Here is a 15,303-nt window from a genome sequence, read left to right on the forward strand (position 1 = left end):
ATAAAGAGGCGTATATTATCTCCTGCATTACGTTAAACAGCTTCTAAGCGACAATTGTTAACGGAAAACCCTGTTCGCGAGCCCTAGGAGTTAGCTATTATAGCCTAGGGGGATAAGATAGCTACTCTCCGCGTAAAGCTTTCTACTTTACGTAAAGAGCAGCAAGTTTGGCGTACACTAGTGATCGATCTTGGGACTTAGATTAACCCGTTTGTTAAGAATAGACCTCGATCTTCACTAGACCTAGTCGCATACTGTATATCACCGACCTACTATGTCTTACATAATTAGACTAGCACCGTTAAGAAGACCATTAAAGACCGTCTTATATTGGTAGAAGATACCGTTCTTAACGAAAAGAAACAACGAGCATTATTAAGTGCAAATCTCGACCATAACAATTAATAGGTATGTATGTAAGGATACTACAGGTCGTTAACCATAAGACGATTTTATTCTCTCCGCGGATTGCACGTTAGCAATCGCGTCATAGAGTGCTATCCAGAAAGCTAGAGCGTCCGTAGAGAACCAAGCCAAACGCTAACTGTATCTCTATAGACTGAATTTCCTTACCCTTACCTATACTGTCCAGCGCCATGGTCCCCTACCGAAGTCAATACACCGACTGAAGTAAACACTCCCACTCGTGTCTCCAGCTCGGTCGGACTCAACACTCCAAACAACACTAATATGTCCTTCCAAGATCAAACTTCCAGCACCCGTTATCAGTCGTCACCACACATTCGTCCGACAGTCTTTACACGCGGGTCCAAGCTCAAGAAAGAGGATGTTTCGATGGTGCGGCACGTGCAGGAGATGATGGAGATACTACCCGATCAGCTTGTCCGCGAGATACTTAATGCACCAGGAATGCAAAACCTCCTTGCCAAACAACAAGAAGCGGAGCAAGCAGAAATTCCATCGGGCTCCGATGGAGTCGCTGTTACTAAGGTCGAACAAATCGTGACAGTTCGCATGCATAGATATGTTAATGACTGTCTTGGCCAAAAGATAAAGGAAGCTTTCAAGTCGCTCGTCCGCCAACGTCTCGATCGCCTCGTCCAAGATCAATTGCCCTTAGCTGCTAATTTGTTCCTCAATGGTGCCGTCGAAGGCTATCGCGATCAGTTCTACGAGGACTGCAAGATGAATGAAGCTAGCCTTCTTAAGATGGTTGACGAGGGTCGCACTCAGCTGCAAGACACAGCGAACGAGTGTACAACAGAGATTAAAGACTTAATACAGGATCAAATCGACGAACTCGAGTCTTGGAGCGATAAGCTTAAAGCCTCTGTCGGGGAGCAACTCGCTTGTCTCGGTTACTGGTCTAATGAGTTTGCTAGATCGAATGCGAAGAAGATGCATGCCATGAAGTCCACAGCAAGATGCAAGTCTGTATAGTCCGAATTGCAAAAGGAACCATTCTAATTACTTTTGCGCCCCACACTTATTAGCTAGCAAGTCGTCCTTGACAAGAGCACTGGCCTCGATAAGAACTTATTGTAGAGGTAAAGTCTGTTGCGGAGCCGTCATCTTGAAATCTCCGATTACAGCTGCAACAAGTCCTGACGGAGAACTGAGAAACATAGCTATCAAGACGACTAGTGTCGAGACTTGATGACTCGCCTGTATCTTGTTTGTCTTTTCCCCACGTACCATAATCCGGAAGGGCAACATCTGTTCTGATGAGCAGTTGAAGAACCCAGCGTTGAGGAAGCATGGTGTATTCAAGGACGACTTACTGTTGAGATACCATGGTTAAGGATATAGGGGCCAACACATGATACAAGAATGTCCGCCAGCATGGTCACAAAGGATGGACTGAATACCGCAGACAATCGACGTATTCGCAGCCTGCCATGCCTAAAAGGTGTTTGTTTGCAACATTACTCTCCGCAACGGATACACTATTAAAGCCATGGATTCCGCAAACAGCTCCTTATGCCGGCCATGATATACTGGCGAGCTTGAAAATTCAGTTTCGGCGATGAATGATATCCATGAGACTGAGCCGTCAATATTCTTCTTCTAGCCAGTGATGAACATGAGGCGTGAGGCCTCACCTCATTACCTCATGAATCTGAGGCCTCATGAGTATGAGGGCGACTCCCGTGAGGCCTTATAGAGTATGAGGCCTCATAGCCATGGGGTAACCCCAATTCTATGAGGCCTCACCTCATGTTCATCACTGCTTCTAGCACCATTGTTCCGGAAAGCGAAGAAGACACTTGAATCTCTCTATTTTGATCAGCAAACAGCACTGAATAGTTGGCGCTTTAAACACGACAGACAGCTTGTGGGATGCCCATTCCCCACACGATGTTGACCTTGGTGTCGGTGTCGAAAAAGAAGTCTGCGCGAACTCACCCACCCAAGCTTTGCTTCAGTACAGCAGCCTTAACTCTGGTGACGGCGCGGAGATAGTTAAAGGCGTGGTGTCCATACAAGCAAACTACGACGCAGCCTGACGAGAAGCAGCACTAGTTTGGGGGTCACGCTGCAGTGCGAGGCCTGGGAGGAATAATGCCGTCGGCCATGCGACGCGTTTGTGTCAGAAATTCGTAAGGCAAGCGGAACTGACGCGCGCAGTCAGGCGTTTCAGAGAAAAGCTTTGTCGTGTCGCCATATACCCAGTGAATATTAGAGTGAATGCGAGAGTATTGGATCCAAGAAGGGAAAAAGAAGCAGTATGTTGAACGATGTTGTCGAGAAGTGTCAACGAGAAGGAAGAGGGAAGGCTAAGGGACAAGCAGGAGCTAGAACAGCGCAGCGAGGATAAGGCCGAGCGCGTGCGGGCGCTTGTGCTGTTTTACAATCTGCACTTTGATGCATTGCGATGATGTCAGGTGATCACGTCCAGGGACAATTTCGAACCTCAACGGTTAGCGCGCTTCGATCTATCGTGCCCTCGCCTTGCTGCAACTACACGCATGAAGGCAGTCCCGCGATTTACTCGTTGCGCGTCGCATCATTTCAATTAGCCCTTCGTCTTCGTAATCATCCACAGCATGGAGAACCACTCCTATTAGAAACAGTAACCCCCCTGAGACTCTGCCTGTTTACAGGCTCGTGGTAGATCGCATGTGATCGTTTCCACCAAAAATCGGTGAAAGAGGCAAACTACTCTGTTCGCTTGTTTATGTACCGGCCTATAGTTTACAATGTTCTTGGTCAGATATGGTTTTCAAACCATATATCAGCGCAGTGTAGATTAAACACATCCGGAAAAGAACAATGAACAACAATTAGGGTCCCACTCTCACTTTGTCACTGCCATGTCTCAAATTGACGGCTTCTGAATCCTGCTGCAACAATTCGTCGGTATATCGTAAGCTTATAATATCTGCCTTTTGCTGCTTATAATCGTGCAGTAGGTCCCTATGATCATCGCTCGACAGAAATCGTTTCGTGATCGTCTCACTATCAAGGATAGTTGGGACAGAGACAAAAAGAACTCCATGTCCGCTTTCGGATGTATCCTAAACAGCAATAAAGCCAAAGTGGGTAGGTCTGTCGTGATATTGCGTTTAGTCTTAAGGCTTGCGTGGGAGCAGTTTGTCGACCCATCCTTAGTACAATGGTCAATCGAGGCGAGCGTACAGGTCACACGATTATGGGCAACATCTTCATCGCGAATGCTGTGGTTAATGGCGGTAGCAAGTCCTATAAGCTCTACTAGAAGAACTTCGTGTGCGACGGGATAATATTCCCGTTCTTTCAAAAGCTACGAGGACAAAGGAGATACCTCTTGTGGCACGAGATACGGATCACGATCCAGTGTTACCTGGCCAGATTCAGTCCTTACATCGTGATAAGACAGGCTGGCTGCCACAGTAGACGAAAGGGTGTTACAAGATCTATGCATTGTCTGGGGAGCTCGTGGGAAACGGCCGAATGGCGGGTCTCGCCAACTCGTTGCTTAGAGATTGTGTCAAACGGTGTTTCCTCGTTGGCGAATCTAGAGTTTGGCAGATCACATCCCCTAAAGTGCTAGTAAAGGTTGGGGCGGCGTTTTTAGGATCAGTCGCAGGCACCTCCACACGTGCGAATGAGTTCTCCTCTGTTGTCCGAACTAAAGTACAGTTCCGCCCTAGAACAGCACGATTGGTAGAGCTCTGGTCCATCATGGTTTATCGACGCGACTGGTTCGTCATTTGGATAGCCCGAGAACCCAGACAGGATTGGTTTCTTGTCCAATCGAACATCACCCGTCACCTCCCTGTCGTGTTTTCTCCCCTCCGCTCTAGTTCTCGTGCACAGGATCCTTCCTGAGCGATTGCGCTTTCTTTGTTCTGTCCCAGCCTACGACATCTGTTCCATGAATCCAATCCATAATCCCAATCGTACTGTAGTTCACTCTGAACTTTTCGTGATGGAGATCGTGGATAGCAGCGGGCGGCAACTTTACGAAATCGTAGCCACTGTGATCGGCTGCTGCTTCCCACAGCTCGAACGAAAGGAACATGCCGAAGGACAGAATATTTGTTCCTTTCATCGCTAGTGGTAAGAAGATGGGAAGAACATTGGCTATGATGTGCTCGAACGGATGAGCGTACTGCGCTGAGAAAGCCATAGGTGCCGTGAACTTGTGGTGTTTTTTGTGGACGTAAGCATAGATGCTAGGGTGATGGAGCAAGCGATGAATGTAATAAAAGCTGATCTCGCGTGCGGCGAGACCAAAGACGAAGTCTCCAAGTGTTGTCGCGAGTGAAGGGAAGGCCAAACTCTGTATGAATAGTGTTCGGTGCAGGCCCACAATGTATCGTAAGATAAGCTGAAGTCCAATGGAGATAAGGTCGTTCATTGCGACGTACTGAACGCAGTGCTTAATCTGCTCCCATGTTGGCTGTCGACGTTCTGATTGAATTTTGTGTCGGTTGGAGAAGTCTGGGAATAACAGGTCGATAGCTAAGTAGATAGTAGCAGGTACCCAGAAAGCCAGAAGTTGTATGCTTGCGATGAAGAAGAACTCTACGAGCGATGGTGGATATCTTGAGCAGATTTCGGACCAGAATTCTTGCATGGATGTGCTCCATAACGGTAGCAGAGCAGACATTGCGGCAGAGTAGTGATGCATTGGAAAAAAAAGAATGGAGCGATGGGGTAGACACTGGTGTGCGAGATCTTCAAACGACAAGGCGTTGGAGCCGGCGTCTATCTGAACTTGTTGACGAGTTATGACTTTCACAAGCAACCCGGCGCACATCTACGACTCGCAAGCTACTGAAGCGTTTATATCATAAGATCTGTTCCAGTGGCGGTGCCTGCTCTCAACTAGTGATTCATGACCATCTGATAAGTCGGATCAGTTCCGGTTGAGCCGGTCCTCATTCGCAAGACATATCGGGCTTTACCTCGGTACAAGGGATGCCACCGTGTCCCGTTGGAGCGACGACAGGTGCATTGGGTTTCAAGTAAGGTCGAGAGTACGATAAAATACGCGATCCGGGCAGTCAGACGTCACATTAGCAAACTCGGCTACGATCCGATCAACGAAGGAATGCTCGACTCGGCTGCCATTTCCGACAGATCGCAAGAGGAATTGTCTCAATGCAACACGCAAGATGAGATTGCACCATTTTCTTCGACAATGAGATCATTTGCTTCGCTTTCTTGGAATTGGCTTTTTTTTTACGTCGTGGACTGCGCCCTATTGTAATGTCGTACCGACGGCGCTAGGCGCTGTTTGCGTCTCTGTAACGGAAGCATTGCCAGGCCGGAAATGTCATACATTGCCAGATTGACAGGTCTGCGCTCGCGTGCTATAATTATGTCTTCCCATTCCTTACCTGGACTATGATTATCTCATGTATAGCACATCCACAATTTTGAGCCTGCGTCTTATCTTCATTCTAGCGGCAATACAATGTTGTTAAGGGGAGTGGTCGACTGCAATTAGCTTGCTAGTATTTACACCTAAGTACGATATCTAAGCGTAACATTTTTTCATAGAATTGGTCAACAAATTAGATTAATAGGCGCAAGTCGGGTAGACTAGTCTATAGACCGGCTTAGATGATCTTATTAGATTCTCGCCGGTGCTACTTAACCGGTTAGACTAAGCTTACGCGTAATCTTATAACATTAAATAAGACTATTAGAAGCCGCCGATCTCTAGGCCCCCGAATTAATGAACAGAATAACTATATCATCTCCTATAACGCATAGTTTCTCTATTTGATTTATCTACTCTACTACCTTATAAGTTTATCTTTTACACTATTACTTCCTTAATCCTCTTTACATCTAAATTAATCTTATAATTAATCTCTATAATCTCGCTTATCGATAGCTAAAAACCAAAAACCGAAAAAAAAAGCCTAGAAATGGATGCGTAATAAACTTTCTACTATTCTAAGCACTAACTCTTACTTAGACATCTCGATGCTATGAATTTTCTTCTAGGACTATCTTAAGCCTTATCTGCCATCCGTAACCTACATTATAGTCTACATTAGACCCTCGCCCTTCGTTATATATAAGCGAAGCCTTCTTAATTATTCTTACGTAGGTAACATCTATATATAAATTAATCTTATAGATTAAGGTAACATCGAGGTGTTTAAAAGACCTCTACTTTGACCGTCTCCTAGGCCTTATAGCGCGATTCTTAAGGGCAAGGGCCTTAGAACTAGTTCGACTCGATATTATAGCTAATGTGTTAGAGCACTATATAAAGTAGTCTCGACACTTACGACTATAGACTATGTCTACCTCGCGATGTATCCTAAAACCCTTAGTAGCTAATCATTTTAGATTCTACTATATCTAGCACGCGTAACTAGACGTTCTAATTTAATCTAACTAGGATAAGTTCTCTTAGTTAGATCTCCGAAGGTTACCTATATAGATAAGACGCTGTTTTTTAACTTTAAAGACTGCCTATACCTTAATCCTAATATTAGTATAATAAGCACTAACTACCGCTTAATCCTATGCCTTAAATTCGCACCTCCTAGCGCGATAGCCCTACCTATAAATCCCCGACTAATAGTCTTACCCTTACGGTCGAAGTCGGGGCTAAGATCACTTATTATCTTTAACTATACTAGTTTACCTGTATAAGGCGGATATCTTAGAGCTAATAGGCTCTCTATCTAGAAAGGCGTTAAAGTTACTACCTAGTAATAGGTAAAGTAATCGAATAATGCCTTCCTACGATAGTAGCTAGATCTACTATTACTAATGCTACTAAACTCTATAGTAGGTAAAGAGGCATGTACGAAGCTGTCATTAAGACTAGCGCTACCGCTACGGGTCTCGGACAGGATACGTATAGTTTCTACTATGCTCTTAAAGGCATAGAGACCGAGTAGTATGCTATAGATCTAATTTGCTAGTCGAATAGCTTTGTCTAGGTTATCGATAGTAAGGAGCAGAAGAATAGGGCCAAAGGATTTGTTTATAATAAGTAAGTTAGAGGCTAATAGTACTAGAATAATAGTTAGAGAAATGTAATTTGTTTCTACGTCTATCTCTCCCCTATAAAGAATTTAACCTACGCTAGAGTTAAGTATCTCCTTTAGACGCGTATACTAACATAGGTTTACTATTCGGCTATAATCCTTACTCTTCTTAGGTCCTTTAGGATAGAACTCTATAATTGCAGCTTTAAGCTCTATTACTAGAGATAGTAGCACGTGTTTGTCGACTAAGATATAGTTCTAACTAACGTAGACTTAACTAGCATTAAGACCCTTAGCCTAAAGTAGGCGCCTAGTAGCTAGATGTACGTTAGTATTTTGTATAATAATAGTAGGATTACGGCCGCTAAGTTCTAGGGTTATAGGCGTTAAGGTCTTAGCTACTTTCTTTGCGATAATCTTTCTAATAGTGTCTAATCTAGTATAGAAGATTTTGTCCCATTTATGCTCTAATAGCGTAGTGCTCTCTAGGACGGTACCTTAGACGCACTTATAAACCGACAGGTCTAGCGAAGCTTCTATAGCTTCCTATATAACGGCTGCTATATATAGCGAGCCCTCCGAAGGCTTTAATATAGTAGTATAGCCTACTGCAATAGCCCTAATAAGCGGTCCGAGTAATAACTAAATAGGGAAGTTAAATAGTCTAAGGGATAGTTAGCGTAGCGAACATCTAACTATTCCTCGTAATATAGCCTACCTAAGGATTAAAATAATACCTAGCGGCTCCTTATAGATGCGAGGTCGTATAGCTATATAGGCGAGTAGTACATTAGTTACGCTCTCTTCCTTAGCCTACTTCTTAATGCTATTAATAGTAAAGATAATGTCGTTTAACACCTACCCTATTTTAGTAAAGTAAGCCTCGTAAAGAGGCTTCCTAAGGTCGCGATATAAAGCTTTGCTTAACTACTACTCTCTATCCTTAAGAGCCTACTATAGCTTACGTAACTGTGCTATACGCTAGCTTAGAGGTTTTGTCTTTTATAAATGAAATTTAGTGTATAGCTATGTGTGTATTTTGTCGATAAGCTCGAGAGCGGTATGCCTAAAGTCTAGTAGCTTTTGTTCTATCGTAAATACTAAATATTAAGAATAAAGAACAATAGCTGTCTATTTAGGTAAGCTGTCTTGCGTGTTATTAATGACCTAATGATTCGGTAGCTTATGTAAGAATTTAATGATAGACCCGGTCAACCTCGGTCGACCTGTCACGCTGTAATATATCGTTACGCCCGGATCTTAGCTTCCGGCAGCTCCGTGTGACGCCCCCGCTATATGCTGGCCTAAGCTTGAAGTGGGGGAGGTCTACATCTTTTGTTATGCTTAGGCGCGCGGATCGTCGGACTGATCCCGTTGCATGAAAAGATTGGTGAGGAGCTCCTGTCGGGATAGAACCGTTCGGGGTGATTCCTGTTTCGTTGTGGGTATTGAATACAAGATTACCAGTCAGTCCAGCTGCACAAATACACCTGTGGAGCAAATTGCGATGATTAAACATAATATTGGCAGTTGAGCTCAGTCAACAACAGTAGTCCCATCCTTCGCCTTAAAGGTCATCAATCATGATCTTTCCCCACGCTTCTATTCTCTTCCGCTAGTGCGACTCCAACCCTGGCTCCTGGACTGACAAGATCGTGAAGCTCTGTGTTGCAGCGGCAACTCGACTTCACACAGCTTTCTCGCGACTAACAACAGTTACTCGAGTATACTTCGACAGTTTGGACTACCGTCAACCGACCGACTCTCCACGTTCACTAAATCGGACACCCGTCCAGCAAGCAATGATCATGTCAACACACCGAGAGCCGAGCGATTCGACAATGAAAGGAGAGTCGCAACACGGGATCAAGCCAGGCCTGCAGGAGACCAACACAAATGTGACAACAGCCGATCAGAACAATACGAAGACAACAAAAAAGAAGCTCTCGCCCTTCCTTGACCACTTCAATGCGCACGACCTTAAGATACTATTCCGCTGCTCGGTCGCGTTATGGGTCACTTCGCTGTTGATCGTCATCGAACCTACGTTGCAAACATTCGGAAATGCCACCTTCTTTGGCTGTATCGTTGTCTTGTTTTTGCTGCCCTCGGGAATTGTCCTCATCTTCATCCTAGGAGGCTTTACGATAGTCCTTGGTATGGCTTTAGCGTGGGCTTGGGGCGTAATTGTCATGAAAGCAGCACAAGCGACGAGGCCACAAGCTGAGACACAAGCACGATTGCACCTTTTGATTGAAGACTCAGTAAGGCTAGCAAACTCGACCGCGTACCCGGCGGCTAGCGTGCTAGTGTATGAGGGCTTCATGCTCGACACACGTGTCACTGTCACCTTTTTCTGCCTGTCGTGCTTGTTCATCTACGGGAAGTACTGTGATAAAGTAGCGTGCCTGGACAACATGAAGAGGATGTGACTATCACAGATGACGTATAGGCAGCAAAGGGCCGGAGAGGACAAGGTGGCGGGAGACAGTCGTCAGAGACGACAAGTCCACTGCTAATCCACGTCTGAGGGCCTGATACCTAACAGACTTTAAAAGTTCTCAATCGCAATAAGATTGATGATGGAAGATCTTGTAACCAGAGTATATCATTGTACGAGAGTATTGACTTTGTGCTCTTGCATTGGATCTGAGACTTGTACCTGGCTACAATGTGAGTCGCTCGGCTCGGTGCCTGGTAGCCAGCTGTCGTGCGACAGCAGCCAAGACTCGCTCAAAGTCCTCCCTAGCAGCTTTCCTATAGACTCTGTATAGATCTACGATGTTCTGTCTAGCCGTCGAATGACAAGATCAGAGAGAAAGTGCGTTTGCTCAACTACCCGTTGTGGATCAATACTTCTTGATTGTGGTTTATTCTGATATTCACAGGTCATTAGATACATTACCTACCAGCCGTTATTTTTGTGCTGCGGAAACAATGGCATGGGACGGGACTTCGGCCCGAGAGATCGATGTGGCAGCCGCTGAGTGACTCATGGATCCGAGGTGATTGCCAAGGATAAGGAAGCAGTACCGAGGTGCGCAACCAGTTCAATACAACCTGCTTCGACCTGACCAACGTTGCTTCAAGGGATGGTAGTAGGCTGAAACCAAGGACTCTTCTCCAAGCTATCTGCACAGCACTACTCGCACCATCCATCAGCATACAACATCACCATGAGTGTACCCTTCGAAATGACAACCAAGAACTTAAGCGGTCATTGGGCCCTTGTGAGAGGACCAGGATGTCTGTATGATACGCATGGCAGCTAATGGCTGATTCGTTGACCAGAACAAATTGCTCTCCGACAACACCGAGTCTGCTTTGGCGTTACAGGGCGTCAGCTGGATCACACGTAAAGCTCTGAACAAGGCTCCCGTCTCGATAACAATCTCACAATACATCGACCAAGATGGCATTTATCATCTGAACACGACACAGCAGGCTCTTGGCAGGATGGTGGTTCAAAAGGCCATTCTCGACGGCAAGGCTATAGATCTTGACCACCCTTTATTTGGCAAGGTTACCATACTCCAAGCTTGGACATCTCTCTCTGCCATCGAGACCGAGTTTCTTAGAGAAGGGTCCCAGGATGGACCACAAGAGGTGATCGAGATGAAAATCTTTCACAAATCGGATGGATGGCAGTCTCATCAGGTCTTCGGTATCGAGCTGATTGACGGCAAGAGACGACACACAAGACGTATGATTGTCAGAAATGGCTCCACGGTCTCGAGGACGAGGCTTGTCTACGACTGGAAGGGAGTGGACTGACCGCCTACATTTTCATTACATCCACGTTTCAGGCACAATCTTCTGGCGTCGATAATCAAGAGCAAGCGTTGTTTCAGACCGGTTCCCAATGGATAAGTTCAGGGGTGTATGCGTCTGACTGCATAAGCGGTTTTTGTCCCATGGTAGCCCAGGGTACCAGAACATCCCATTCAATCAATGAGAAGGACAAAAAGCGTGTGACTTGCGCGCGATGTACTCACAGAATGCTTGATGCTTGCAACATCGAGGTTAGCTTCAATTTAATCCGCTGTCACGTACAGCAATGATAAAACGGATTACATACGTTCAAAAAAGCGCGCCAGTATAGTCTAGAGTTCGACAGGTCACCCAACTATAGGACTGTAGCATCTTTGATCCACATTTTGAGCATAATGGTAGAACTGTCAAAAGTTACGTAGATCGTAGTAAACGACGATTAGTTGCAATGACGACTATAACTACGATAACGACTAAGGATTACGAGACAATCATGCCGATGCGAGTAGATAAGTACTAGCAATTAGGTTGCGTACTATTAATCGTAAGCGTTAGGTCTTCGCCGAGACTATTATTAACACTAATGTTTATAGGACTGTTTATAGTAGCGTAGGTATTTAGTACTAATCTTAGAGGAAATGAGAATAAACTATAAGTATACGCATTCCTCTACTGTTAGGCATAACATAAGACATTAAAAAAACTAGTGTCATTTCCTCTATATGCTTAGACACCTAAGTGTTCAACTTATCCTATCGTAATAGCTATTCGTTTTGTTTACTTAATACCTCTTAATGGAGATTATGCTTAGACTTAGGCTATATAGTGAAGAGAATAAGGGCTAACTTAGATCTTAAAGACATAATTTTCGTTATAAATTAGCATAGATATGTCCCTTAGTAGTAGATATGTCTACTCTCATCTCCTTTATAGAAGCTAGGACTAGATTTATTATCTTAGCGACCTAATTACGATGCATGCAATTTTGCTAGTCGAGGTACTAACTTGCTAGCATTTCTAAAAGAAATCTTGTCGCAAAGTTCTAGCGTTATATCGAAATCTTCTAACTCCTTAAGGAAAGCTAGGTAGGCTAGTAGAGGCGCATATAGAAAATCGCTCTATATAAGAATAGTTAGATTAGACCTCGCGAAAACAAGTAAGATATAGGACTTATACCGTAGAGGATATGATTATGTAGAACTAGATCTATTATCATTTTAAGTACTACTAGAGAGGAAGAAAGAGCTAGGTTAAAGTAGAAACTATAGAAGTTCTATAACATCTAATCGTAGGTTATACTAGGTCGAGCCTCTATAGCAAGGTCTCGTATCTTCTTTAAAGGCGTTACGGTCTAGCTAATAAGGTAGGGAAGGGTCCTACCTATGTAGGAGAGGATAACTCTATAAGCTAGATACTTAGAACGAGTGCCTTATAGAAGCATATTATATGTAGTTCTAGTAGTTTCGTAGGGGTAGTTAACTACTAGCTAAGGCATCCTAGTATTAACTTTATTAGTATCGATAGGGTATATAGGATAGACGAAGACTATACACTCTTAGCGGTTTAGCTCTTTCTATATAGGTTTAAGATTAGCATGCCTAAGGTACGTATTACTAGCTCTATAGCGCGTAAACAAAGTAACCCCGTTAGCCTTAAGGTTATTAAGGGCGAAGCGTATCTCTTCGAGCGTAGTATCTATATTAAGAACATTAGCTAGATTTGCGAAGAACCTAAACATCCCTAGGTTCTAATCTCGGATCTTTATAGATTCTACGTTCAGTTTTCTAGTAAGATCGAACGAAGCCTATCTATTTAGGATATACGCGCCTAGCGCTATTACCGATAAGATCGCTATCTTAATTCTAAGCTTCTTTATAATGTTTTGAGACGACTCTAAGCTCTATTAAGGCGTTAGCTAACTACTTAGGTCGCCTCCTACGGTTTAGATAGCTTATATATAGAAGTTAGGCACAAAATGGTAGTAGGTGTCGACTTTATTAAGAGGCGGTCTTTCTAGCTAGGCAACTGCTAAATTTATAGTTCTATTGATTACCTAAAAAGCTATAGTTAGCTAAAGAGGTCGTAACAAGTAAATGACAATTAGTAGCGCTAAAATAGTAACGAGGATAGCTATTATTATTTAAATCTAAGCTTAATTTCGCATCTCTCTTAAACCTTAGGGCTAGATCGGCTACCTTAGCGAGCGCCGCCCGTTAGGATAGAATCCGCTTTAGCGAAACACTTATATAGAGCTCGATTTAATCTAATGCGACTGCTGTTTATTCTACGCTATCTACTATATCCTATACATCTTTAGCAAGCTACTAACGGATAAGGCTTCTAGGGTTTTAGGACGGGCGACCTACTACTAGTTTCTCTACCGTCGCGTAGGTTTTTTCCGATATTAGATTAGTTAAATAGAAAGATAGACTATAAGCTCTCTAGCTACTACGACTAAGCGGTATACTTAGTTTTAGCGGTCTAATATGTAGAGCTCGTAAGCGTAATAACATAAAGCACAAATCTATCTATAGACACTAGTAGCGAGGATTCTTTAGAGATCGAAAATCTTATATAGCGAAGGGGGCTAGTAACGCATTAGAATATAACCTTGCCCCTCGGATTTAAGACCTAGATCTTCCCTATAAACTCTAAGTCGCAAATAGAAGTTTAGCAAAGTAAGGACTATAGAACATCGGCTAATCTTAGAGGACTAATCTCTAGTTACACCTAAGTAAGAGCGGCTACTCGCTTACGTATTGCTTATAAGAAGTGTGCGACTATAGGCTGATTTAATCGTCTATGCTAGTAGAAGCGACTATAGGGATGTTATTAGCAAAATCGGAAGGATATCTAGGGCTATAGGCTTCTAGAGCATATAGCGGCGTGCTAAGGACACTAGTACCTAAGTACCTATAAGATCCCATACGAAGGGGTTTACGATAACGTTATAATTAAAGAGACGTAAAGTATTCTACTGCTTACGCGATTTCTAAGCTAGCTAGAATATCTATTAAGATAGTCTATATGCGTAGGAGATGTTATGTTATATAAACATAATAATCTTATACTAAGGCATATCTAGACCTTTAGAACTATCTTATCTAGATTACTAGTTGTACTGCAAAGTAATAACTACTCCCTTTATCTATACGTTTGTACCTTCCTTATTAGATAGACTTATTACTATTATTTAATAGCTAAAACTCTATGCTTTACTAACGTACGCTTTAGTAGATAGAAATCGAAGCTAGTCTATAGTCCTAGTCTATAGATAAATTCTCTACGTATTATATAATTGTCTATCGGAGTAGAGATCTCTTCTAACTTTCTAGTTAGGTCGACGGAGTAGATCTAGAGCTTTTATCGATCTATAACTCTAGTTCGTAAGTCGGAAATAGTAAGTAACACATTCCCTACTTACTTAATAATTTGCCTAGGCCTAAACATAACTCGATCTTATAGCCTTTAGACTCTATCTCCTACTCTAGTAGACACTATAAGTCCTTTATAATAGAATTGCCTTATTTTCGGTGAATAATTTAGAGTTTTCTACGACTAAGCTTACCTTAAGTCTATTATATAGGCAAATTCTTCGCTTTTTGTTTTTCTATATACTACTAATAGCTCACTTCCTATAGACACTAGTAAGTGCTCTATTAGCATAAGCCTCTATCTAATGCCTTGCACGTTTAAAGTAAAGATGCTAAGTATTTGTTCTACGGGTGTAGCGTTAAGCATCGCTCTTTATAGCAATGTTAAGCATAGTAAGAGGCTAGGAAGCAGTGTAGGCAGTAGTTAATATCTAGCTAATCGATCGTAACTATTATAATTAGTAATTAAGTAATACCTCGTAGTAGTAATAGCTAAGCAATTTGATTTAATTTAATTTAATTTTCTTAAGCTATTTACTCTATAAGGGGTATAAGCTATCTATAATTAATAAGCTTTCTAGTCACTTATAATCGTTAATCTTAGTTATATAAGGAGGGCGAAGGTCTCTTAGACCTTTAACTAATCGTAAACGCCTAGTACTCTAATATGCTCTTATAAAGAGTAACTCTACACTACCTTTCCTTTATTGTTAGAGGGTATAGGCCTCCTCCGTAAGGATAATTCCCTATAT

General features: G+C 43.0%; 4 protein-coding genes across 4 annotated transcripts; 3 read left to right on the forward strand and 1 right to left on the reverse strand.

Annotated features, from left to right (window-relative positions):
• Positions 1-690: 690 nt before the first annotated feature.
• M438DRAFT_340610 (uncharacterized protein) lies at positions 691-1,401 on the forward strand (the record flags this gene model as incomplete). The annotated part of the gene is made up of 1 exon (XM_029904343.1): positions 691-1,401. One exon carries the CDS (start codon positions 691-693, stop codon positions 1,399-1,401), a length of 711 nt encoding a protein of 236 aa, XP_029754669.1.
• A 2,842-nt stretch (positions 1,402-4,243) lies between these two features.
• Positions 4,244-5,023, reverse strand: M438DRAFT_378859 (C-4 sterol methyl oxidase; the record flags this gene model as incomplete). The annotated part of the gene is made up of 1 exon (XM_029908855.1): positions 4,244-5,023. The coding sequence occupies one exon, from the start codon at positions 5,021-5,023 to the stop codon at positions 4,244-4,246; it is 780 nt and encodes a 259-aa protein (XP_029754670.1).
• A 4,191-nt stretch (positions 5,024-9,214) lies between these two features.
• On the forward strand, positions 9,215-9,838 carry M438DRAFT_410193 (uncharacterized protein; the record flags this gene model as incomplete). The annotated part of the gene is made up of 1 exon (XM_029910073.1): positions 9,215-9,838. The coding sequence occupies one exon, from the start codon at positions 9,215-9,217 to the stop codon at positions 9,836-9,838; it is 624 nt and encodes a 207-aa protein (XP_029754671.1).
• Positions 9,839-10,582: 744 nt separating this feature from the next.
• Positions 10,583-11,180, forward strand: M438DRAFT_389834 (uncharacterized protein; the record flags this gene model as incomplete). The annotated part of the gene is made up of 2 exons (XM_029909041.1): positions 10,583-10,636; positions 10,698-11,180. 2 exons carry the CDS (start codon positions 10,583-10,585, stop codon positions 11,178-11,180), a joined length of 537 nt encoding a protein of 178 aa, XP_029754672.1.
• Positions 11,181-15,303: the final 4,123 nt, after the last annotated feature.

The sequence above is a fragment of the Aureobasidium pullulans genome (genome assembly GCF_000721785.1).
Source record: "Aureobasidium pullulans EXF-150 unplaced genomic scaffold scaffold_49, whole genome shotgun sequence".
Classification (NCBI taxonomy): domain Eukaryota; kingdom Fungi; phylum Ascomycota; class Dothideomycetes; order Dothideales; family Saccotheciaceae; genus Aureobasidium; species Aureobasidium pullulans.